This window comes from Lithobates pipiens, unplaced genomic scaffold (genome assembly GCF_037356315.1).
Source record: "Lithobates pipiens isolate NorthernLeopardFrog02 unplaced genomic scaffold, aLitPip1_a1.2 Scaffold_19, whole genome shotgun sequence".
Taxonomy (NCBI): Eukaryota; Metazoa; Chordata; class Amphibia; order Anura; family Ranidae; genus Lithobates; species Lithobates pipiens.
In genome coordinates, this window is record NW_027507764.1 from 447837118 (window position 1) to 447864173 (window position 27056).

The following is a 27056-nucleotide window of genomic DNA, read 5'->3' on the forward strand; positions in this document are numbered from 1 at the left end:
TAGTAGTAAATGGTGGTCACATGGTCTTTGCTGTCATTCTGCCCTTCAGAATGCAAACATGGCGGCCTCCGGGAGCAGCGGGAAGAAAGCCGGGGAGCTTCTGAGGACTCTGCCCCGTGTGTCCCTAGCCAACCTGAGACCCAACCCCGGAGCCAGGCAAAGAGTAAGAACCGATCTGTGTCCGCACACTTCCATAGACGGGGGGCTTGGCGAGTGTCACGCGGTCCCATGCCAGGACCCGCTCACCTACACTATGAATGGGCAGCTCTAGTAGAACTACAAGTACCAGCAAGGCCAGGATGTGTAGGGGCCCCTCCTCCGGAGAGTACACGTGTGCTGTGACTGGAAAGCTGTCCCTCAACACTTCTACACTACAAGCTTTTCTGCACACATATAAAATCTAAATTGTTCTCTTTATAATCATCTAATCCCACTAGAACACAATATATTTTCTGAAAGCAGAGGCCCTGGGGAATAAAAAGATAGTTTACATTTTTATGTTGCATGATGTTTGCATAAGTGTCTCATACATATTTTCAGGAAAAAAAAAAATCTAGTAAAATATTTTTTTTCTGTGTGAAACCACAATATAATTCAACGTCTTTGGTTAAAATTTAAAAGATGAGGTTGTGCCAAATAAATAGATCCCCAAAGTGCCAAGTGTTAGATTTAAAGTGGTTGTAAACCCTCCATGCGGAAGTTGTACCTAGAATAAGGCTTACCTATAGGTAGTGTAAATACTTCCTAAACGTGCGCCAATTAGGAGATATTTACCTTGTAGTGTGCCGATGATGTCATCGGTGCATGCGCTGTGAAGAAATGGCCCTCCGTGCCTTTTCTTTACTAGCGAGTGCCGTGACTGGTGGCTCCTGTGCACGTGCCACTCCAGCTAGTCACAGAGCTGGAGTCCGCGGCCTCGGAAGGAAGAGGGGCGAAGATTTATCCGGGCTTCGTTTGCAGGTAAGTGGCACATAATGTGCTAGTATGCAATGCATACTAGCGCATTATGCTTTTACTTTGCAGGGACCTAAAAAGGAAGTATCAAACCATCAGGGTTTACTTCCTACTTTAACAGCATGCCAGCCGCTTCAGATATACTGCGGCAATATGGCTCAGCTGCGCAAATCCCTGTCATGGTACGTCTGTACCATAGATGGCTACTAGGGGGCGCGTGTGCATCCCCTGTTCGCCCACGGAGCCGATGCGAGTGCCTGGCGGTCGCGATCACCGCCAGGCTCCCCGCGATCGCTCGGGGCACACCTAGAACCGGTTCTCTGAGGGGAGAACAGACTGTCTGTTTATACAGAGTATGAACAGCGATCTGTCATCTCCCCTACACAGTCCCCTTCAGTTAGAACACGTACTAGGACACATGTAACCACTTCACTGGCCCCTAGTGGTTAACCCCTTCACTGCCAGTGACATTTTTACAGTAATCAATTTTATAGCAGTGATTGCTGTATAAATGCCAGTGGTCCCAAAAATGTGTCAAAATTGTCCGACATAATGTCACAGTCCTGATAAAAATTGTAGATCGCTGACATTACTAGTAAAAATAAAAATGAATAATAAAAAAGCCATAAAACTATCCCTTATTTTGTAGACGCTATAACTTTTGCCCAAACCAGTCAAACGCTTATTGCGACTTATTTTTTATTTTTTTTAACCATAGCCTAAACTGTTTTTTTTAATATATTTTTTGGGGATATTTATTATAGCAAAAAGTAAAAAATATTGCGCTTTTTTTAAATTTTTTTCAAAATTGTCGTTTTTTTTTATAGCGCAAAAAATAAATGCAGAGGTGATCAAATGCCACCAAAAGACAACCGAAAGCTCTTTTTGTGGGGGAAAAAAAGATGTCAATTTTGTTTGGGTGCAACGTCGCACGACCGCGCAATTAAAGTCAGTTAAAGCGATACAGTGCCGAATCGCAAGAAGTGTTTTGGTCAGGAAGGGGGTAAAATCTTCCAGGGCTGAAGTGGTTAAATGTGATTATGATATTGCAAAAAAATATGGTACCCAAATATCTCCATAGGTGACACTTTAAAAACCTTTATAGATCATCAGTTTAGAACTACCTGTGAGCTGTGGTGCTAGAATGATCGTTTTCACTCCAAAGTTGGTGGTGATACCTCACATGGGTGGTGTGAACATGGTTTACACACATGCTATATTACCAAAAGTGTTGTGACGCCTGCTATTACATGAACTTTAATGGCATCTCACTCTTGGTCCTTGGGGTTCAGTATTGAGTTGGCCCACTCATTGTAGCTATAACAGCTTCAACTCTTCTGGGAAGGCTGTCTATTGTGCGTCTATGGCAGGGGTCTCAAACTGGTGGCCCCCCAGCTGTTGTGAAACTGCAAGTCCCATGAGGCATGGCGAGGATGACCATTACAAGCATGACTCCGACAGGCAGAGGCATGATGGGACTTGTAGTTTCGCAACAGCTGGAGGGCCACTGGTTTGAGATCCTTCTTCAAGAAGCACATTTGTGAGGTCACGCACTGATGTGGACAAGAAGGCCGGGCCTGCAGTCTCCCTAAGGTGTTCTATAGGACCTCAATTTTATTTGGGTACAGCGTTGCATGACCGTACATTTGTCAGTTAAAGTAACAGTGCCGTATCACAAAAAATGGCCTGGTAAAACCTTCTCGGGCCGAAGTGGGTAATTTAACCACTTCCCAACCAAGCCATAATAAAATGATGTCCTCGGTTGGAAGGGGATTATGGATATAGCAATTTTTTTTTTAATTCAGCCTTTCTAGTGTGGATGAAGGGGGTTTGTTGGTTTGTCCTGCACTGTCAAAGCACAGGTTCATTTGAATTTCAACTTTGAGAGAAATAAAGGCTCTGCACATAGCTGGGGTCCTGCTTTGCCATAAAGGAACGGATCTCAAGACAAGTGCACACTACATGAGATATTAGAGTAATGTTGGCCTATATACATAGGTGGCTGTGAGATTCAGTTTAACACATGTTTATATCCCTTAGGTCCGTGTTTCTTATCTCCAGTCCTCGAGGCGCCCCAACAGGTCAGGTTTTTAGGATTTCCCTCAGTTGAACCGGCTGTGGTAATTACTAGGGCAGTGAAACTGATCAAATCACTTGTGTAAAATAATGGAAAGCCTGAAAACAAGACCTGTTGGGGTGCCTTGAGGACTGGAGTTGAAACCCTGCCTTAGACTGACACCTAGCACTTTGTGTCACAGAGGTGCTGGATGTACTCATAAGTCCATGCTTGTAGCTGCTTGCACTCTTGACTGTCTCAAGGTGTCCATATGGCCCATTTACAGCATATATGTCACAAGGGGTGGGCCATCTGAAGATACTGCAGCTTATCTTGGCATTTACAGCAGTGACTTGGTATTCTGATCTCTGAGAAAAGCGGCTTGGGTACCTTCCCCCTATCATGGTCCTAGACCACAGTCCTGATTTACTGTATAAAGCTATCGGATGTTTATTTTTAATACATTTCCGTATATGTTAGTCATTCCTGTTTTAATTATTTTTCATTTGTTTGAAGGAAAGACGACGAGGTCGTGGCAGACATGGTGGCAATAGAAGTGGTAGAGGTCACAAAGGAGAAACACAGAGAGGAAACAAACCTCGTCTGGGGTTTGAAGGCGGGCAGACTCCTTTCTACTTAATTATCCCGAAGTATGGATTCAACGAGGGACATAGGCATGTATTTATCTTAAAAAAAATAAAAAAAAATAAAGAAATGCTCCCTAAAATATTGACCCAGGTAACCTTATAGAGGCATTAATGTGTATGTGTATGTGTGTGTGTGTGTATGTATATATATATATATATATAGTTATTGTGTGTGTGTGTGTGTGCATATTGCACAGAGCAGCTCCAATCCTCCTCCTTCTCAGGTCCCCTGTCGTCGCTCCTGGCTTTTCCCTCCTACCAAGTGCTCAGTCACTCCTGACCCATGCTCTGTGTGTCCATTGACACACAGAGCGTGGCTCAGCCCCGCCCCCCCCCCCCCTTCTACTCAATGGCTACAAAGGACAGTTGCTGCTGTCTCGAAGGCTGTGGAGAAGGGAGATGCCCGCTGCTCTCGGGCATAGCGATGGATCGCGATCGGTCTCGGGTAAGTATTTAAGGGGGGCTGTAGTCAGGTTTTCTTTTTACCTTAATGCAGAGAATGCATATTATAGCTTAGCTCTGGCCTTTTTATTTTTTTATTACACCCGTGAATATCACCACTTGTTCTTTTACAATTTGCAGTCGTTATCAGTGTCCCTTTTTCATTACTTGTGCAGCATTTATTACTTGGTGTGTACTCCGTCTGCACAGCACGGCCATCCTGACTGTGGGCATGTGAAGCCTGCTGGGTCTCTGTTCTGGGATTAGGTGCCTACTGGCTCCCCAGCATGCACCTCCTGATCTCACACATGTGCAGTGTGAATAAAGCGTGCCCCACTACATGTCGGCCCGGTTTCCATAGCGATGGGGGCGTTGGTGTAAGTTCTCCACCTAGTTTCCTTTTTTAAATAATGTGATTCTAGCAGCGGGGGTGGCAAATGACTCCTGGGATTGAGGACACTGCAATCCCAGGAGCTGATGCATCCGTGGAAATTACCTACCTCACCATGGCGAGGTAGGGCAGTTTGTTGAACAAGACCAAGTTGTATTTTTGCCTGGAACTCCGCTTTAAGGTAAAAAAAATCAAAAAACCCTTCAGCCTTTAGAATCACTTGTTTAACATTGTAAAAGAAATACTCAATATGAATAATTTCAAAGTAATTGCATACTAATGCCACTTTCCGGTCCCTGCCTGGTTTACATTTCCTGTGTATAGTATATTCTGTAGCTGCCATGTTTTGTGACACTCATTCTACGTTAAGGGCTCATGCACATAGGACGTTTTTACAGCTGCTTTTAGGAGCGTCCTGACTTTTTTTTTAAATTTTTTTTTTTTATTTTTGTATTTTTTTTTTTACTGCCTCTAAACGCCCCTCCATGTTGGCCTATGTGCCCATGCACGCCCATTGATGCCCCATAAGCGCTATTCACAGCTCATTTTTAATGTTGCTTTTTCCTGGCAGCTCTGGTGTTTGTTTTTTTGTTAGTTTTTTTTTTTTTTAATGTCCTGTGTGCATGAGGCCTTAGCGTGCCTCTGTGTTTTCATGTAATTCTTTTCAAATGTTTTTATTGAGATTTTTAGCAGAGTTAGTTACAACAAGGGTTACAAAACAAAAAAAATAATAATATATAGTAATAAAAGTAACATAACACAGTATAATGTAGTGACAGGGTTTTCTCAGCATAATATAGCATAGAAACAAATAATCCACAATAAAGAATAAAGTAGTATTCCTAAGTATCTAATATTCATAGTCATAAAGGGACTCGAACAAGAGTAAGTCTCTTAAAATTTGTATAATAAAGTCTGTAATATAATTATTGTAAGATTTATAAATAGCGATATGGATAATGGCCACTTCTGGACCCCAAGACACCCCTCACAGGGATCTATCTGTGTCTTGGAGTACCTAGGCCAACATCCTAAAGGAAATTCAAACACAGTAGTTATCTTTTATGAAGGAAAATAAAGATCTATTCTTACTCCGCAGCTCAATTCAGATAAACAAATATGTGATATATTTGTCACTTTGCTATGAAATTATTTTTAAAGCCATCCAAAAAAAATATTAAAACGCACAGGAGTTCTTTCTTCTATATGATTAAAGAATCAGCATTATCTAAATTGTGGAAGTATAATTTTTGTACCATGTACTCCAAGGTTCCCATAGTTGTTGTTCCTTAATATATAGGGATTTGTCATTAGGAAATAACAATTCATAGGAGTGGTGGAGTTGGGTTAATTCTATAACTTCTGTCATAGTAGGAAGAGAGTCAGTTTTCCATTTTCTAGTTATGGATAGTCTCGCAGCTAAAAGTATATGTGTTACTACTTTACGATATTGTTTGGGAATCGTATGTAAATTCATATTCAGAATGGCTAGTTCTGGTGAAAGTTGAAGGACAATACCTGTTACGGAAGTGAGTAAATGGGAGATTGCCTGCCAGTAGTTATGTAAGCTTGGGCAGTCCCACATAATATGAAATAGGGTCCCCAATTGGGTACAATTTCTCCAGCAAGTAGGTGACGAGTTCCCCTTGAATTTTGCTAGGATATGTGGAGTCAGGTATTGTCTTTGAACAATTTTTTGTGCCAGTTCCCATAGTGTAACACATGCAGTGGCCCTATATATGCTTTGTAGGGAAGCCATCCATTGTTTAATTGAAAAGTCTTGCCCCAAATCTTGTTCCAATTTAAGGAAGGAAGGTAGTTTGCTGGGTATGTTTTTTCCCCCTAGAATTGGGTATATTGTAGCTACTCCTTTCTGTGAGGTGGCATGGTTATTGAGGAAAGACCATATTTTAACCGGGATTGAAGCTCTGAGTTGTGGATTGTGTAGCAGACACTTTTCTATTTGAATATATGTAGATCGCTCAGAATTCGGAAGCTGTAATTCATTACTTAACTGAGAAAAAGACTTTAATGAGCCCTGTTGGAAGAAGGAACCAAGTTTGATATCCCCACCCAAATTCCAGTCGTGTATTTGTACGCCAGGAATTAATGTTGGTATAATTGTTAGAGGAGGGTTTAACACCGTGATTGGAGTTTTATCCCATTTGTATGTGATGATTCTCTGCCAAGAGTGTAGCGTCGCTTTCACCGTTGGTGGGTATTGAGCTGTAATTGTGGACTTAATTTTCCTACTAATTAACCAGAATTGCATATTAGGCTGTCGTGTGATGTCTTTCTCAATTTGTCCCCATAAAGTTTTAGGAGTAGGCAAGAACCATTCTTGCAATTGGGTCAAAAGAGTTGCGTCATAATAATCCTGTAGATCAGGTACGGTCGCACCACCTATATTTCTATGTTTAATTAGTATATGGTATGTGCAACGGGATTTTTTGCCATTCCATAGATATTTTCCCAAACTGCTTTGTAAGGATTTAAAGTAGTATTTAGGGATACATATTGGAAGGGACCTGAGTTGATATAATAATTTTGGTAAGGTCATCATTTAGAAAGCTGCCAGGCGACCAGCCCATGTAAATTCGAATTTACTAAGTGTTGTCAGATCTGTTTCAAAATGTTTCTTAAATGGTAAAAAGTTTGTTTTAAATAACTGTTTTTTGTTTTGTTAGTGAGAGTGATTCCTAAGTAAGAAATCCCCTCGTCTTTCCAGTGGTAGGGGTATTTATTAGACAATAACTGCCTGGTTGTGTTATCTAATCCTAGGTCTAAAATATTGGACTTAGTTTCATTGATTTTATAATATGATGCTGCTCCAAATGTCGTTAGTATATTTTGGAGATTCGGGAGAGATGAAATAGGATCAGACACTATAAGCACTATGTCATCTGCGAACAGACTTATTTTATTATCTATTTGCCCAATTTTTATACCAGATAGTTTTGTGTCAGATCGTATACGTTCTGCTAGAGGTTCGATGGCTAAATTAAATATTAAAGGAGATAAGGGGCAACCTTGTCGTGTTCCATTCGAGATGCCAAAGGGCCTAGACATCATATCATTTGTGTATACTCTCGCTGAGGGGCCCTTATACAGTGCAAAAATTGCCGATAAAATATTTCCACGAAAGCCAAATTTTAAAAGCACTGACTGTAAATAGCCCCAATGGACTCTATCAAACGCCTTCTCTGCATCCAAAGAAAGGAGCAGAGAAGGCGTTTGATGTCTCTCAGTGAAGTGTATAATATCAATCAGACGTCTTAATGCATCTGAAGATTGTCGACCTTTAGTAAAGCCAGATTGATCTTTGTGAATGAGGTCTGGTATGTAGTTCATCAGTCGATTCGCTATTGCTTTGGCGTATATTTTGATGTCAATGTTCAATAGTGAAATCGGTCTGAAATTTTGGGCAGCATTGGGATCTTTGCCTGGTTTCGGCAGTGTTCTGATCAAGGCCTGAAGCATCTCAGCCGGAAATTCTGATTTGGATGCCGCTTCGTTAAAAAGTGAGCATAAGTGGGGAGCCAGTATATCTCGAAGTAATTTATAGTATTCTCCTATCATTCCATCTTGGCCCGGAGATTTATTGTTGGGCAGGGAGTCTATAGTTCTAGCAATTTCTTCCACTGAAAATGGGACGTTAAGATCAGAGATTTGATCAGTAGTTAATGATGGGAGACTAATAGTATCTAAGAAATCACTTATTATCTTTGGGGTAGGTGTGGGAGTTTGAGAATCATCTTTAAGATTGTAAAGGGAGCTATAATAACAGCTAAATGCATTTGCTATGTCTTGGGGGTCTTGCAATTTTTCTCTAGTAATAGGGTGGTATAGATATGGAATCTTTGATTTGGAATATCTGCCTTTGATCCGAAGTGCCATGTTTTTTCCTGCTTTGTTGCTAGTATGGTAATATTTAGCTTTAAGTTTTCTAGTATGTTTTTCAAATGTATCCAATAAAGTCGTTCTGAGTTCCTGTCGTAATATTTGTAGTTTAGTTTTCAGTTGTTGTGATGGGTGAGATTGGTTTTGGGAATCTAATGTTTTAATGACAGCAGTAAGTTTCTCAATGAGTTTCGTTTTATTTTTCCTGAATTGAGCATTCAGTTGCATTAGGATTCCCCTACTAAATGCTTTATGAGCACCCCATAGGGTGGCGGAGTCTGACACCGATCCCACATTATATTTAAAGAATTCAGTTATCTGGTTTTGTATAGCTGTAGCATAGGTAGGCATTTTGATAAGATATGCATTTGTTCTCCATAGAAAATGGGTCGTTTGAGAGTGTTTAGGTAGAATAGTCATACTAATTGGGGCATGATCAGTCCAAGTGATGGGTGCAATGTCAGACTCCCTCACCCGCTGCAATAACCACTTATCCGTAAAAATATAATCGATACGAGTATAGGTATTATGTACCAGGGAATGATATGTGTATTCACGATCTCCAGGATGATGGCATCTCCATACATCATAGAGATCGCTTTTATTCAAAAAAGTTTTAAGTGCACAGTTGGTTCTGGTTTTGGGATTAGAAGTGTCTAGTTCTTGTTCATGTATTGTGTTGAAGTCTCCACAAATTTATAAGGCACCTTTTCGGCATTTACCTATTTTTCTCATCAGGCCATTCAGAAAATGGGATTGCCTTTTATTAGGCGCATACACATTTACCAATGTAGTAAGTGTATTATCAATGGTACATATTAATATGAGGTATCGTCCATTGGTATCTACAATAGATTCATGCAATTGAAAATTAACTGAATGATGTATGGCAATAAGCACTCCTCTTTTTTTCTGTTGGCCTGATGCTGTAAATATGTGAGGAAAGTTCTTATGGGTGCAAGTGGGAGTAGCGCCTGTTTTGAAATGGGTTTCTTGTATACACAATATTTGACATCGCTGGGTGTTAGCCATTTGCCACATCGACGCTTTTTGCTGGATGGTTAAGACCATTAGTATTTAAAGATATTAACTTTATACTCATAAAAGGATATTAATAAGATGGAAAAAGTAAGTACATACTACCCTGATAATAGCTTTAAATTCTACTTCCATGTGAACAATCTGTAGTCTGAAATGACTATGAATGTCCAAAAATTTAGTGACTGAAAAGTTTTGATTCAAATTTTGTAGGTTCACAACATACCTGTCCCTTTGAATGCTATGAGTTGTGTATAGGATACTGTGAAGAAAAAAATAAAAGTAAAAGCACAAACAAAAATATAACCAAACATTAAACTTAACTTGCAGTGGTAAACATTTCAATGTATACTGCAACATTAGAATGGGGAATTAGTTCAAAGGTCAGCTGTTCCAAAGATTTAGTATCGCACGGCGGGCAAGCTGATAGATCGGTTTCCTATAGCTAGGATTGTATTTTGACCGGATCTAGTCAATGAAAGCTAATGCCATTGTGGCGTAAGTTTCTCCAGATTCTTCTTAGCTCCGATAGGTGGAGTTGGTTCGGGGATAATACCCCATGCGTGAAGTAACTTAATGCCTTGTTCCACAGAAGTGATTGTATGGTAGGTGTCGTTCTTCTTCTGTATCAGTAGTTTAGATGGTTGTTTCCAACGGTATTCAATTTTATGATTACGCAGAGCTTTTGTAATCGTGGAAAGTTGTCTTCTCATATCTAGAGTATGTTTAGACAAGTCAGCATAAATCTGGATTGTATTATATGGTTGTGGAAGTTGTCCTAGATGTCGCACTTTATATAGGATTTGTTCTTTAACATGGTAGAAGTGTACTCTAAGTAGTACATCACGTGGTATCTGTGGAGGGAGAAATGACGGTTTCGGAATCCGATGGATACGATCAATTGTGAGCTCTAAGGCTGGTATAGCTGGCAGCAAGTTGGAGAATAAGTCAGTGGCATATTTTTTAAGATCAGACTGCTGTATATTTTCAGGGATACCCCTGATTTTGAGATTGTTCTTCCTTGAGCGGTCTTCTAAATCTGCGATTTTAAATTTAAGCCACTCTTTTTCAGCTTTATTTTCTTCATGAGCATCTATTAAATCATTAATAGTATTGGTCATGTCTCCCATAGAGTTCTCAATAGTGTGTACTCTTTCACCTAAGGAGTTCACTGCTTTGGAGAATTGATTTGTGAGTTGTAAAATATCCGTATGAAGCAAAGTATGTAAAGTTAATAGCATTTCTTTTAATTGGGTGTCCAGAATAGGCTGGTTATTAGTGGGGAATGCGGCTATAGGTGAAGCTATAGGAGTTATGACTGTGTTATCTTGACTAATATGAGGTATTTTATAGCTTACCTCCTGGCCTGTGAAATCCAGTTTGATACGAGTTTTAGCCGGGCTGCGACATGTAGGACTGAGGTAATCTTCCTCATGAGGAGATTCCAGATATGTTTTCTGAGGTGATTCCTCTAGAGCAGCATCAGGCCTGTCAGTGTATTGCGCTCTCCCTGAGGAGGCTGTTGCTGGTACAGCAGCTGTGAGAGGATCTGTGCCATCTTTTTTTTCTCCCTCCCGCTGACTGAGAGGAGAATGTTGTTAGTTTTATCATTTTCCGTTCGTCTTTCTGCTTTTTTGACATCACCTTCGGATTCAGGAACTCTTCCGTTGTCTGTTCGTATCTTTTTTACCGATATTCGCTGTGAATTGTCGCTAATATGCCCGTTCGTGTCACAGAGCTCTCTCACAGAGCTTCCATTCAGCTCATGCGCTGGCCACGCCCCCTCTTCATGTAATTCTTACTGTACTGCTAGCTAAGGGATGACCTGGTGTACAGAGCATAGATGGAAAAACAGGAAAACAATCCCAATACATATTCCTATTCAGGATAATTGGGGACTTCAGATAAAATGTTTATAACCTATAATAAAGCGGAGCGGATCTGATTTTTTTTTTTTAGCCTCTGTTTACCTCCTTGCAATGAAAATGTTCTTATTTATCAAAGAGACTGAGAGTCGGTGTAACGTCCGACAACTCCGCTTGAAACATAAAATTAAAAATGGCAAAGGCAGAGGAAGAAAAAACAATGGATATGTTACCATTATTTAATGGCTTGTTTATTCTGAATTGTTTTTTGTTTAGCACCCGACGCCAGTATCAGCCGCTGAGCCTAAAGAAGCTCCAGTACCTCATTGACCTTGGAAGGGTGGATCCATCACAACCAATTGACCTAACCCAGCTGGTCAATGCTAGAGGAGTGACCATCCAGCCACTGAAAAGGGATTATGGTGTACAGTTGGTGGAAGAGGTATGGCAACAACTGAAGCTTATAATTACTGAATGGTTGACCTGCAACTTATCTGTTCAGTGGGATAATTCATTCTTTATTGCTTTTAAAGCACTTTAAAAGGGATATCTTAGGTTGGTTCTTCAATCATGTTTCATTAAAATTGTGTCATAGTTATAACCCTGCACTCTATAACAGAAAATAGTCTTTGTTGCAGTTATTCTTCATTGTAGTTGGATCTTTGCCCCAATCAGACTCACTATGGCTGAGCTGCAGTCATTTTATTTTGCAAGAAGGCCCTGTTCTGTAAAGAGAATGCATGCACCACACCTGTTGGCCCCCACTCCCCTCATTTTTGGTATTGGCCAGTTGAGTACCCTGGTTATTGTGATAAAGAATACAATAAATATACTTGTTTTTCCTATTCTTGACATGCCTTTCTAACCTGCATATTGGCCACATATTAAACATTTGTTTATAAAAATAATGTATCAAAGTGATTCTAAAGGTTTGTTATTTTTAAACAACAAACGTGTCATACTTGCCTGTTCTGTGCAGTGGTTTTGCACAGAGCAGCCCCAATCCTCCTCTTCTCAGGTCCCCCGCCAGCACTCCTGGCTCCTCCCTCCTTGACCAATGCCTCCTATAGCAAGCCACTTGCTATGGGGGTACTGGTGCACCCTGCCCCCCAATCTCTCATTGACTGGCTGTGCCTGACAACAGTGGCTACCACTGCTGTGTCTCAGCTAATGTGGAGAGAGAGACCCGGGACAGCCGTGGCTCTGTATCCATCGCTGGATCAAGAGGGGGCTCAGGTGAGTATAAGGGAGGGGGAGCAGCACACAGGTTTTTTTTTTTTTACCTTCATGCATTCGTAAAAGCCTTCAGCCTTCACAACCACTTTAAAGTCTGTGTTACAGTGAAACTTAAAACCAAAGTCTAGGTTTCCTGGCACTTTAAATGGTGAAACTTCCCATCTGCTGTCAGGATCGAGTCGGACTGAGTTCTCCTCAATCACTCAGAGGAAGCCTTTTATTTTTATCAGTAAATGAAAGACTCCCTCTTGATGGCTCGAGGTTGACATCATCCACTGGTCTCTCCACCTTGGCCAATCGGAGGAAGCCTTGTATTTGTTGATAAAGACTTGCTCTGAATACACTGTTTGTTCTGGCAGCAGAAGGGAAATTGCCCATACTGATGCCAGAACACAGCGCAGTATACTGTATGCAGTTAATGCTGCTACCCTATAGCACAGTGTTCACAGTGGCCAAATCATTTGGTAATAGAAATGGTTCATTTGATCATTTGTTCGTTTTTTAATCCAGCTTGGTCCAAAGAAAATTAAAATGACAGGAAATCTGGACTCCGACTTTAAAGTGTAACTGAAGTCCACAATAATTACCTCTGCTCCAATGGTCTGATGTCCATGAGGTTTATCGCTGCCATATTTTCCCCAGCTTCTTCCAAGTGCAGACCTTTGACTATCTTAATTGGGCAGCACTAGATGACTTAACTCTCACAGGTACTGTGCTGGGAATGCAAACAGACCTGTGCATGCACAGCTCTGAGTATGTTTTAAAGTCTGCAAGTAGGCACATACTTTATTTTTTATTTTTTTATTGCAGAAGAGAAATTTCATGTCTCTTTTGCTATTAAGAGACTGCTTGCTTGAATATAACAGTAGGTTTACCTTTTGGTTTGCCCTTCAAGATTAACTGCCTCGGGTTCTTCTGCATATGGCTATTGGCAGCCACTCCTTTCTGGAAGTTACATCCCCTCGCTCCATACTATGTCAGTATACACACACACAAATAATAAAATTCTAGTAATAAGCGTGAGGAGGGTTTTTATTTTTTTATTTTTTGTCTGCTTTAATCTGTAAAACTAGAGAAATTAGTCACCACTAGGTGGAGACATCAGCCAAGCGAACTGTTTTAAAAAGTATTTCTTATCATTTTTTTTTTTGCTCTTTAAAGCATAGCTATATTGAAAGGCACCCACTCCCACTTCTACTCAGATCGCTTAGGTGGCCTGGGTGGAAGTTTGGTCCGCGCCCTTCTGGGACATGTTCCCCAGAAGGCTTGCAGGATTATTGACAAAGGGCAGCATGGCTTTTACATGTGAAGTCAGTAGCGGCTTCCCACAGTAAACATGCTGGGAGCCCAAAGACCAGCAAAAAACAGACCCAGGTGAGCGCTGGATCCCTAGACAGGTGCGTGTCCTTTTGGTAAAAGTCAGCAGCTACAGTATTTTTAGCTAACTCTTACATTTTTTTTTTTTGTTTGTTTTGTTTTTCTCTTTCTAGGTTGAATATCCTCCTTTTTTATTTTTTATTTTTTTTTATGTTTATTTTTATTTTATATTTTTGTAACTCACTTTGTTTTGGATGTTTTAAATGCTTTTTTTTAATAAATGCAAAATAGACAAGATTGTGTAGGCTAATTTTGCAGCCTTTCTGGATTTGCTAGATACAAACATCAATCATATTTGAGTCTGAAATTGTGTTTAAAGTGATATTAAAAGGTGGAATGTTTTGACCTAAAATATAGAGGTTTATACTTAACCGCTCTGTGCAAGGATAATGCACACAGTGGCCCCTTACTACCTCTTCTGGGATCCCTTACTGGTGTTGTCCGCTCCTTCTCTTGTGAGTGTTGCCCCCATGGCAAACTGTGTGCTATGGGAGCACAGGTGGGTGCTTCCAAGCCATGCTGTGTGAGTCCATAGACACAATGAGACTCGCCCATGTTTCCTGCTCCCTCCTCACTGGTTTTGTTTCACAACAGCAGGAACCAATGGCTCCTACTGTTATCAATCTGTCACCTGAGAGCAGGTAGAAAAACCAGAGCTTCTGCAGATGGGCACAGTGCTAGATTCAGTCCCCTTTCACACTGTGCGCCCATTTTTTGGAGCATTTCGGCCCCCAACGGGATGCTTTTAACACCTGCTAATTGTCGAGAAAGGGTTAAAACCACCTGCAATGTGCTGCAATAGTGGCGTTTTACCAGCGGTATAGCCGCGCTGCCCCATTGGTTTCAATGGGGAGGAGCGGTAAACACACCGCTCCAAAGAAGCTGCTGGCAGGACTTTTCCTGACATCCCGTCAGCGCACCGCTCCAGTGTGAAAGCCTGAGGGCTTTCACACTCGAGAAAATGGAGCAGCTGTTTGAGGGCGGATTGCAGGAGCGATTTTTTTTTTTTTTTTTTTTTCTTTTCACGCTATAGTATCTGCAAAACACCCTCAGTGTGAAAGGGGTCTAAGACAGGACTCTGTAAGTATTTAGAGAGGGGAGCAAACAGCAGGGGGGGATATGTGGGGTGTTTTTACCTTAATGCACACTTTATTTCTGGCATCTCAACAGTTCTGTTCTTCTTCTTTTTTTTTTTTTTTTTTTTTTTTTTTTTTTTTTTATAAAGGGATAACGCATGGGGAAATTTGCATGTAGTCTACAGACGTACAAAAGTTATGTTTTTTTATATTTTTGTCTTTCCATGCACTTTCAACAGACTGAGGCTAGGTTCACACTGAAGCGATGCGGGAACGCCGCGAACCCGTGGCCGGTTCCCGCATTGCATGCCTCCCGCCGGCAGTTCACACTGTCCTATGCGGACTGCTGGGAGTGTCAGTGAAACCTTAATGTCACCCCTAGATCAGTTCGCATATCGCAGTGCGATCTACAAACTCCGACAGGAATCGGATCGCATGGTGTGAACACCCATGCGATCCGATTCTGCTGCGGACCAAAAAAAGGGTCCCGTGCGAGTTTGCGGCGGGTGCGATGCAAATTCAGCCATACTATTTGTATGGCTGAACTCGCATCGCACAGAGATCAGATGTGATTTGCACTGCAGTGCGGTGCGAATCACACCTGGGTCTCCCAGCCTTAAGGTAGCAAAGGAGAGTTTGGGTATATATACACATTAAAGTCTTATATGTAATCAGACAACTTTGTCAATATTTGCTTGTTTTCAGGGGGCTGACTTGTTTTGTGCAAGAGTTAACATTGAAGTCCAGTGGGCATCAGAGTTGGTGGTTGCAACCATAGAGAGAAATGGTGGTGTTATAACAACTGGTTTTTATGATCCACGAAGCCTTGGTAAGTTGCCTTGTATGTCATGTGTTGAAAGTTGCCTGCTGTTGGGATCTCTCTGCCATGACAGATAATGAAATTTTGATTTCTGCAATTGTAATTGTATACAGTTCTAGATAAAGGACTAACCCCCCCCCCCCCCCCCAAAGTTTTCATACTATATTGTAATACAGGGCTTGACAAATTTGCTTGGAATCTAGGAGCCAGCTAAAAAAGTTAGGAGCCAGGTCCGTAATAGAAATCCGGACCTGTCCCTGTCTCCAAGTCATTGCCCATAGCTCTTAGAGGGACATTTTTATTTATTTTTCAAATAACAATTTTTTTTTTTTTTTTTATTGCATTTTAGTGTAAATATGAGATGTGAGGTCTCTCTGACCCCAGATCTCATATTTAAGAGGACCTGTCATGCTTTTTTCTATTACAAGGGATTTTTACATTCCTTGGAATAGAAATAAAAGTGACAATTTTTAAAAGAACAGTGGAAAAAAAAAAAGTTAAAATAAGAAAACATTTTTTTTTTTTTTTTTTTAAATGCGTCCTGTCCCTCCAAAACCCCGTGCAACAGGGGCAGTACTCCTGGGGTATGAGTCAGCTTGGGCCACCCATAGACCTGGAAAAAGTGGTCTAGGGTGCAGGTAACCCCCCTCTCCTGCTTGGTGGTTGTAGCCTCAGTGAGGTACCTGTTAGGAGTGGAAGAGGTGGCCCAGTGGGGTCCATCCGGAAAGGTACAGCAGGGTGCTCTCCTGGTGAAGGCGCGGGCCACCGCATGGTCCAGGTGCCCTTCTCTGCTGTTCATTTACAGAGATCCCCATGTTGCAGGGATTCTCTATCCTCAGCGTGTGGACCGGCACTTGCGGCAGGAAGTGACACGGCCGGAAGTCACTGATGGGCCGGCATTATGGTTTAGCATTGGCATCCCTGGTGGTCTAGGGTGGCATACCTGGTGGTGACTAGTGGTGGGCATCCCTTTTGGTCACAGTGGTACAGTGTGGGTATCCTGAGGGGGGGTGCGCTGCGCTGATAATCAGCACAGACCCCCCCCCCCTCAGAAGAGGAGCAGCCGATCGGCTCTCCTCTACTCGTGAGTACAGATGCAAGTGAAGAAAAGCCTGATTGGACGAGGATGATCGCGTGGTAAAGAGTCTCCATTGGAGACTCTTTACCTAGATCGGAGTTGCGGTGTGTCAGACTGACGCACCACAACGATGATCGCCATGATGCGCACCCCCCGGGGTGCACAGCGGCTTGATATTAAAGCGACATCATATGACGTCCAGGACATCACAACCACTTTGTCGATATCAAATTGCTATATGGCGGGTGGCAAGTGGTTAAATAGGGGCCTGGATAAGAAGATGGTGCTGAAGGCTTCCAGGAGCAGCATGGAGATGCCAGGATTCATGGAAGCAGGTCTGGAGGCGCCATCGGTTGAATCAGGCCCTGAAAATAGGGGGCAAGCTGCTCCCTTTTTTTTTTCTTACCCTCCTGAAGAGACAGTACTCAGGAATGGAAGAATCCAGAGAAATGTCTTCTTCCCTAAGAACCTGAAGAGAAGGTTTCCCTTCGAGGAGGATACAAAGTTGTGGGTAACATGTCCCAGACTATGCGCTTCCCTAAAGTTTCAAAAGGTTCAGAGCTCTCCTTTGAGGACACAGGCACCCTAAAGGAGCCAATGGATAGAAAGATGTAAGGCTATTTAAAAAAAAAAAAAAAAAAAAAAAAAAAATGTGGGAAGCCTGCTCAGCTAACTTTAAATCCACCCTAGCCACTACATGTGTGGCTCATATGCTTGATTTGTGGCTAAAACAGCACCGCACTCGTCTGGAGTCAGACACTCCCAGGGAAGAGATTTTGGATGCTTTGCCAACTTTAAGTAAGGCAGTAGCCTATATAGCAGATGCATCCATGGAGTCTGTAAAGTTCTCGGACAGATCTACAGCATTGATTAATGAAGTGTCAGTGTCAAAAACCAAGCTCTGTTCCCTCCCCTTTTATGGAGATTTGCTCTTTGGCAAAAAGAGATAATCTGTTCTAGAGAGGTCAGCCGATTAAAAAGAAGGGGTTTCCTTTTTCCCAAAAAAAACAAAAAAGGAATTTTTGTCCCTTCTAGAGGCCAGGAAAAAGGAACCATTAGGGGGACAGACTGCAGCGTAACAAGGGTTTTGCAGCTCCACAGGACCAGAAAAGAGGGTTTTTCTGATACAAAATGAGTCGGAACTTTCTTGAATTTTTTTTTTTTTTTTTTTTATCTAAAGCAAGTGAACATGTTTGTAAAGTACAAAAAATTCAAAATGGAGTCAATATACACCACCAGAGATTTTGTTAATCCCTGGGGTCTTCATGTCCCCATTGGAAAGGAGTCCAAGCAATTTGTCAGGTTTGCAGTGAAAAACGGGTTCAAGACTCGATTTTCAGTTCAATGCTCTGCCCTTGGATTGGTGTCAGCACCATGCATCTTCAGGAAGATTCTGGCAGAAGCTCTGTGGACCCTGAGATCGGAGGGGATTCACATAATTCCTTATCTGGATGACCTGCTGATCTTTGTAGACTCAGCAGTCTATCATACAGCTTTAGCAGCTTGTGTGGCTGGTAAATCAGGAGAAGTCACAGTTAGTACCTACTCAAAGTATAGTATTCCTAGGATACTTGATAGACTTGACTACATCCAAATTCTTTCTGACGAAAGAAAAAGTGACAACAATAATTGCAGAGGTGAGTAGAGGTTGACCGATATGGGTTTTTCTCTGGCCGATGCCGATATTTAGAAATCATGGCGGCCGATATATGATGCCGATTTTTTTTTAATTTTTTTTTTTTTGGGCCGATATGTTAGGCCGATTTTTTTTTTTTTTTTTTTTTTTTATTAATCCCCCTTCATCTCATAAAACCTAACAGACACCTTTCCCACTGGGGCGTTTTTTTTAGGTGCTTTTGGGCTAAAAATAGCGCCTGTAAAGTGCCTGCAAAACGGCTCCCCTGCAGTCTGTGTGAAAGACTGAGTGCTTTCACACTGAGGCGATGCAAGCAGCACGTTTGGAGTGGTGTATACCGCTTCTCCACCACTCCTGCCCATTGATATTAATGGGCACCACTGCCCAAGCGCATGCAATGCGATTTGGCAACGGTGCTTCACGGGCGCATTTAACCTCTTCTTCGGCCGCTAGCTAGGATTATATGCGTCCCACTAGCAGCCGAATAGCACCGCTAAAATGATGGTAAAGCACTGCTAAAACTAGCAACATTTTACCATCAACGTCTGCCCGCTCCAGTGTGCAAGCAGCCTATAAAATAAAAACAAGTACTCAAAACTTTTGGACGAAAAAAAAAAATGGACTAACTTTACTGTTTAGTTTTTTTTTTTTTTTTTAATCATTTAGTGTATTCCCCCCCCCCAAAAAATGCATTTGAAAGACCTCTGCGCAAATGTCGTGTGACAAAATGTTGCAACAACCGCTATTTTATTACCTAGGATCTCTGCTAAAAAAATATATATACTTTTTGGGGGGTCCAAGTGATTTTCTGGCAGAAAATACAGGACTTTTACTTGTAAGCAACAAGTGTCAAAAAAGATTGTCTTTAAATGGTTAAACTGAGAACTCTACACACTGAGATGACTTCATTCATTCAAGTGTAAACATTGTATCTTTCTGTTCTTTTCTTGGCAGCCTGCCCAGAGAGGAGGAAAGACGTTTCTATGACGACTCAGGCAACTTACACTGACTTCTATTACAGAAGTCATTTCCAAGTCCCACTGTTCTAAATTGGCCATTTTATCAGCTCAATCGGCCGATGCCGATTAATTAAAAAACGGCAAATATTGGCCGATATATCGGCCGGCCGATATATCGGTCGACCTCTAGAGGTGAGCAGCCTCTGCACATGTACAGAGACCTTAATTCAAGGTATGATGAGGATCCTTGGGTTGAAGACAGCAGCCATCCCAGGAGTCCAGTGGGCCCAATTCCATACTCGAGCACTTTAGGCGTTCATGCTTTCTGTCTGGGATGGAAGGAAGGAAAAACAGATTCCGCAGGAAGTAAAGCCCTCAATCAAGTGGTGGTTGATCCCAGCAAATCTCTCTGCCGGTCGACTTTGGTCCCAACACAACCTCCTGACGGTTATCACGGATGGCAGCTGTCAGGGGTGGGGAGCCCGCTCAGGCAAACAGATGGCCCAAGGGGTCTGGAGCCAGCAGGAAGCCACCCTTTCCTCCAATCCAAGGGAGCTGAGAGCAGTTCTAAAGGCTCTAGTAGCCTTTGGTCCAGCTCTGAGGGAAGACACGCACAGGTCCTTTCGGACAATATTACCACCTTTTAAGCTACATCAGCAAGCAGGGAGGTACGAGAGTGGCAGGCCTTATGAGGATAGCAGAATAAATCCTTCAATGGACGGAGGCAAATCTTCCTTCTGGTTTCAATTCACTTAAAAGGGGAATTAAACACAGGCAGATTTCCTAAGCAGGGAGGTTTCGACAGAACGGTGCTAGAATCTAATAGTGTTCAAACAGAAGTGGGGAGTCCCATAGATAGACCTTTCTGCCACAAGGAAGAACAGGCAGGTGGAGCATTTTTTTTATTGTACATCATGGGACACAGCCTTAAGTAATTAATGGGTTATGTGCCACCTTCAGGTGTTGACACTGGTATTCACAATACAGGAAGTTGACGCCCCTATATAACCCCTCCTCCTTCCAGGAGTACCTCAGTTTTATTTTGCCAGTGTCTAAGGTGTTGGTCACGAATGAAGATGCGCTCTGAGGAGCTCCAGGAGGGATCCATGCTGGATTTAAAAAAACCTCCGCAACCCGATCCATCCACGACACTGCAGCTACAGGATGGTACCTGGGCCTTACTGCCTGTAAAGTTTCTCTTTAAGGGCTGTACCCTAGGAACAGTCATTGTAACAAGATAATTGTTTTGTGTATGAGGCTTTTGGGAATTGGGGACAGGTCAGGTACTGGTCAAAAACAAGGACCCCCCCACATCGAAAGGTGGCAAATGTGGCATTGGAGGGGGGGAAGGAAGCAAACACGTAGCGCTTCCCCTTTTGGGTGGAGCTCTGCTTTTAAAGGATCTGCAACTGACTGCTTGGTGCCAGATACCACAGCATACCTTCAAAGGTCTAGTGGTGTCTATGCCTCAGTGGGTCAGGGCTGTGTTGGTGGCAAAAGGGTGATATACTCAATATCAGGTGGGTAGTCATAACAAGATGTCTGTTCTTAAATACCAAAGTCAAAAAAAGAAACTGCGCTATAAACTGAATACATAAACAACCAAGTTAAATTAGGGCAGCAGCTCCACCGTGAGATACTATTAACGCAAATATTAATTTGCCAAAAATAGTTGCGCTTCTATAAAGATAACAAATATGTCTGTTCTTATCTGCTCCTCCTAACCTCTGATTTAAACCCAGCCTTTGCAAATGAAATGCATCAAAAGAGGTGCCACGCAGGAACTCTCTGCTCATGTTATCTGATTCAAGAAAATTACCAGTGTTTGAATTTGTTTTGGAGTGTGGTCAGCCTTTTTCTTTGGATTTGTTCAGTCTTTGTCTATAGGACAAGCCCCTGCTGGTTTTCTGCAGCTGATCCTTCATGAGGGTGACCCAATTCAAGTCTTTGGGACAGCTTAAGGCATACATTTGGAAACCTAAAGTAAAATGGTAGTTGCCCTCTATACTGAAATTAATATGACATACAGTGGGTATAGAAGAGAATCACCCCCCCCCCCCCTTTTTAAAATAATAACATTTTGTTGCTTTGCTGCCTAAAATTGAGTCGGACACCGTTTTTGTTTCATCCAGCTATATTTACTCAATGCAACTTATAAAATCTTGCAACTTACAAAAAAGTGAAAGTGATGATGCCAGCATGTCAGGAAAAAAAAAATCTATAACAGACTCCTGGAGTTGGGGGGGAAAAAAGGATCACTTCAAAAAATGACTTGTAAACTCAATTAGTGGGGCAAAAAAGTATTTAGTCTGCCACCAATTGTGCAAGTTCTCCCACTTAAAAAGATGAGAGGCCTGTAATTGTCATCATAGATATACCTCAACTATGAGAGACAAAATGTGGAAACAAATCCAGGCAATAAAATTGTAGACCTGCACCAGGCTGCAAAGACTGAATCTGCAATGGGCAAGCAGCTTGGTGTGAATAAATCAACTGTGGGAGCAATAATTAGAAAATGGAAGGCATACAAGGCCACTGATCTCCCTCGATCTGGGGCTCCACACAAGATCTCACCCCATGGGGTCAAAATGATCACAAGAACGGTGAGCAAAAATCCCAGAACCACGTGGGGGAACCTAGTGAATGACCTGCAGAGAGCTGGGACCAACGTAACGAAGGCTACCATCAGTAACACACATTACGCCACAAGGGACTCATCCTACAGTGCCCGATGTGTCCCCCTGCTTAAGCCAGTACACGTCTGGGCCCATCTGAGGTTTGCTAGAGTGCATTTGGATGATCCAGAAGAGGATTGGGAGTATGTCGTATGGTCAGATGAGAAAAAATTGGTGTAGCGCTGGTGAATCAAATGGTGTAAAAAAGCTATATTTGAAGGGGTGATAATAAAACCAATACTATAAAACACACATGTGAAATAATGTGCAAAGGTAAGTGAAAAATAATATAGAACGAAAATAGGTGAAATTAATAATTCATTAAGTATATAGATGCTATATATAAATGCACACAAATCTTAATGGGTATCCGCAACTGAAATCTAAATCCCAGCAAACAGTCCACATATGTTAGGTGGTAAAAAATATCAATGTTGGTCTTCCCAGCAATGGAATCAAACGACCACACAGTTCAATTCAACCCGGAACAGCGGCTTGTCTGGAGTAAATTAAAGAGAATTGAATACCCTTACCGGAAGAATTGGATACATCTGTCTTATGACAGTGGGTCAGAAGCGCTTGAAATCCTAGATGGTATCAATCTGGTATTGTGCTTTGTTGGCAGGTCCCGGTTAGTCACCGTATTGTCTCCAGATTTCACGATTCACTGGGACTCCTGATATGAATGGCTGGACCGTACATCTCCAGGCTCCACAAGGTCCAAACATTCACATTGGAATGCCATCCAAAGTATGGAAGATCATATAAAAAGGGGTTCAAAAAGAAAAAAGGCTCCAAATGGTGCAGGTCAGAAGGTAACCAATGGGTTTATTGAAAAAAATCATTAAAACCTTGGCATAAAGGCAATGAGTGATCACAAATTAAAATCGAACATGAGCAAAGATATAAAAGCAATGTGGGGTACAAAATGCAAGCCTGACGCGTTTCGACAGCAAAAGGTCTTCAACAGGGGCACTGGGCATCTAGGATTTCAAGCGCTTCTGACCCACTGTCATATGACAGATGTGTCCAATTCTTCCGGTAAGAGTATTCAATTCTTTCATTTACTCCAGACAACCCACTGTTCCGGGTTGAATTGAACTGTGTGGTCGTTTGATTTCATTGCATTCCATAACATATGTGGACTGTTTGCTGGGATTTAGATTTCAGTTGCTGATACCCATTAAGATTTGTGTGCATTTATATATTGCATCCATATACTTAATGAATTATTAATTTCATCTATTTTCGTTCTATATTTTTCACTTACCTTTTGCACATTATTTCACATGTTTGTTTTATAGTATTGGTTTTATTATCACCCATTCAAATATAGCTGTAGAGTTTTACACTATTTGATTCACCAGCGCTACACCAATTTTTTCTCATTTTCACTAAACTTTGTTTGGGTGTTAGCTACTGACTCTGATGCTTTTGGCTTCAGCGCAGTGTTTCCCCCCCTTCTCTCATACGGTCAGATGCAACCAAAGTAGAACTGTTTGGTAGAAACACAACGCATCCTGTTTGGAGGAAAGAGAATGCTGAGTTGCAACCAAAGAACACCATACCTACTGTGAAGCATGGGGGTGGCAACATCATGCTTTGGGGTGTTTCTCTGCAAAAAGAACAGGACGACTGATCCCTCTACATGAAAGAATGAATGGGGACATGTATCGAGATTTTGAGTGCAAAGCTCCTCCCATCAGTGAGGGCAGCATTAAAGATGAAACATGGCTGGGTCTTTCAGCAGGACAATGATCCCAAACGCACCACCCGGGCAACGAGGAAGTGGCTTCGTAAGAAGCATTTCAAGGTCCTGGAGGGGCCTAGCCAGTCTCCAGATCTCAACCCCATAGAAAACCTTTGGAGGGAGTTAAAAGTCCGTGTTGCCCAGCCCCAAAACCTCACTGCTGTAGAGGAGATCTGCATGGAGGAATGGGCCAACATGCCAGCAACAGTGTGCGACAACCTTGTGAAGACTTGCAGAAAACGCTTAACCTCTGTCATTTGCAACAAAGGATATATAACAAAGTATTGAGATGAACTTTTGATATTGACTGAATACTTATTTTCCACCACAATTTGCAAATAAATTCTTTCAAAAATCAGACAATGTTATTGTCTGGATTTGTTTCCACATTTTGTCTCTCATAGTTGAGGTATGCCTATGATGACAATTTACATGCCTCTATCATCTTTTTAAGTGGGAGAACTTGCACAATTGGTGGCTGACTAAATACTTTTTTTTGCCCCACTGTAGGTGTAGTTAATCACCTTCTCAATGGCACACACAGCCATTTGACTTTCAACTGTGGTCAGGTGTGGTCATTTTGATTAGCGCTGCATGAAAAGAGCTTTCCTGGTGTATTCCAGTCCCTGATAGTGCAACTGAAGCAAACCATCAACTATGGTTGGCAAAGTATTGTCAAAAGATCTCCGGGAAAAAATTGTGGACAGGCATAAGTCAGATGTATATAGAAACATTTCAAGCCCTAGAATCAGTGACGTCTATTATGAAGACGTGGACTGTATTTGGTACAACACAGACCCTCCCTGGATTAGGACGTTGCTCCAAACTAGATGAAAGAGCCACGAGGAAACTGGTCAGAGAGGCTACCAAGAGGCCTACAGCAACTCTGAAGCAGTTGCAGGAATTTATGACAGTGGTCAGTGTGTGTATGTGACAATAATATCACAAATTCTCCACAAATGTGGCTTGTATTGGAGAGTTGAAATAAATAAGCCATTCCTCAAAGGCCACATGCAGTCTTGATTGACCTTTGCCAAAATACACCTTGAAGATTCTGGGACCACATGGAAAAAGGTATTATCGTCAGAAGAGATTACAATTTTATTATTTGGCCTCAACACCAAACCCTATGTCTGGTGGAAATCCAATACAGCTCACCATCCAAATAACGCCTTTACTACAATAAAGCATGGAGGTGGTAATATCCTGTTATGGGGTTTTTCTCTGAAGGAACTGAAGCACTTGTCAGGATAGAAAAAAATGGTTGGGGCAAAATACCGTCTCATTCTTGTGGAAAATCTGCTGCCCTCTGCCAGAAAGTTCTCAGGGGGGAGAAGGTTTACATTTCATCATGACAATGACCTGAAGCACACATCAAAAATGACCAGACTGTGGTTGAAGGAGAAAAAGATGAATGTCTTTGCATGGTCTAATCAGAGCCCAGACTTAGCGCATAGAAAATCTGTGGAATGGCTTGAAGACTGCAGTCCACAGTCACCATCAAATTTAACTGAACTTGAGCAGATCTGCAAAGAGTGGGCAAATATTGCAAAGTTTTAGATGTGCAAAGTTAGTGGAGACCTATCCCAACAGACTAAAGGCTGTAATTAAAGCAATAGGTGGTTCAAAATACTGACACAAGGGGAGCGATCCTTTTTCCAACTTTGTGATTCTGTTTGAATTAAAAAATAAAATAAAAAAAATTCTGCCATGTTGGTGTTTTTTTATCTTTCACTTGGATGTTATAAGTTTAAGTAAATACAGCTGGATAAAACAAAAACTGTGTGTCTTCGTTTTAGGCTGCAAAGCAACAAAATGTGATTATTTTAAAGGGGGTGATTTGTTTCTATATCCACTATATATCCTGTGTGATTCAGTGTAGTATGATGTAACCTATAGAAACATGAAAATCCTGTAAAAGGTAGGCTTTCCTTGGAAGTTTTTTTTATTTTTTATTCCCAATTATGTGGAAAGGGAGTTTATTCTGTGTGCTTTTGCATATAAGCTGATATAGATAGAAAGATGAAACCCTGCATTAGAGTAAATTTTGCTGCTGAGTAATATCCTTTTGACAGGATAAAATGTGTTTACTGGGGTTTTGTTGTTTTGTCCATATCATTTATTTCTCTAGTTTTGCCAAACCTGTTTTATCTCCCTTGCAGAGATTCTGTGTAAACCAGTCCCATTTTTCATGCGTGGTAAACCTATTCCCAAACGAATGCTTCCACCAGAGGACTTGGTGAAATATTATACTGATGCTGAAAAACGTGGCTACTTGGCAGATCCCATAAAGGTTGAAGAAGCAAGGAAGAAACTCGCTCAGAAATATGGCTATATCCTTCCTGACATTACCAAAGATGAACTGTATGAAATGTTGTGCCAGCGCAAGGATCCCCGCCAGATGTTCTTTGGCCTTGCTCCAGGTTGGGTGATTAACATGGCTGAAAAGAAGATCTTGAAGCCTACAGATGAGCGATTACTGGCATATTACAGTTCTTAAGTGACTGGAATAGCAACACAGTCCAGTGTGTGTATAATAAATCTTTTCTTTTTTTTCCTATGGCTTTTCGGTGTGTTTTCACTATGAAATATATCAAAGTTATAAAGACGTTTAAAAAGATATAATAGGTTTATATATGCTTGCTCTTTGCAATGGGATTCCACCGAATGGCTCTAAACCTCTAAAGATAGCAGATTTGAAAAAACAAAACAAAAACCCAATTCCTGCATAAAAGCAGATGAGGGAAGATGGCAAATAGTATTATTGGCCAAAAGCCTACCTCTGCACATAGACCATACAGGAGCTATCTCATAGGTAGCCAGATAGTAGATAGTATTAATATAATAGTAACCAACATAAGACCACACAGTAACCTAAAACACAAACATATGATAACAAGGGATTAATATATAGTACCTAGTATTCATAATACAAAGGACATAGAGGTGTTTGACACTTAGCTACTCTCACCTGTTAAATAAACTAAGGTGGATAAATTAAAGCCATCTGGTATCTTAGTCCCTCCATTTTTTTTCTTCTTTAAGAATCCTCTAATTGCCAGTTGAAAGAATGGACTTTGTAGGAGTGTTAAACACATTCTATCCAATTTTAAGATCGCATTGTGACTCAACATATACGAGTCCGAATCCTAATGCA

At 41.5% G+C, this 27056-nt stretch overlaps 1 protein-coding gene across 1 annotated transcript; it reads left to right on the top strand.

Annotated features, from left to right (window-relative positions):
* Positions 1-26459, top strand: MRPL15 (mitochondrial ribosomal protein L15). The gene is made up of 5 exons (XM_077492701.1): positions 1-163; positions 3527-3684; positions 11569-11734; positions 15687-15810; positions 26062-26459. The coding sequence occupies exons 1-5, from the start codon at positions 59-61 to the stop codon at positions 26397-26399; spliced, it is 891 nt and encodes a 296-aa protein (XP_077348827.1). The 5' UTR covers positions 1-58; the 3' UTR covers positions 26400-26459.
* Positions 26460-27056: the final 597 nt, after the last annotated feature.

Coding starts and splice junctions, on each gene's coding strand:
- MRPL15 (XM_077492701.1), top strand. CDS start 59: ATGGCGGCCTCCGGGAGCAGCGGGAAGAAAGCCGGGGAGCTTCTGAGG. Junction 164..3,526: donor ACCCCGGAGCCAGGCAAAGA/GTAAGAACCGAT, acceptor ATTTGTTTGAAG/GAAAGACGACGAGGTCGTGG. Junction 15,811..26,061: donor TTATGATCCACGAAGCCTTG/GTAAGTTGCCTT, acceptor TCTCCCTTGCAG/AGATTCTGTGTAAACCAGTC.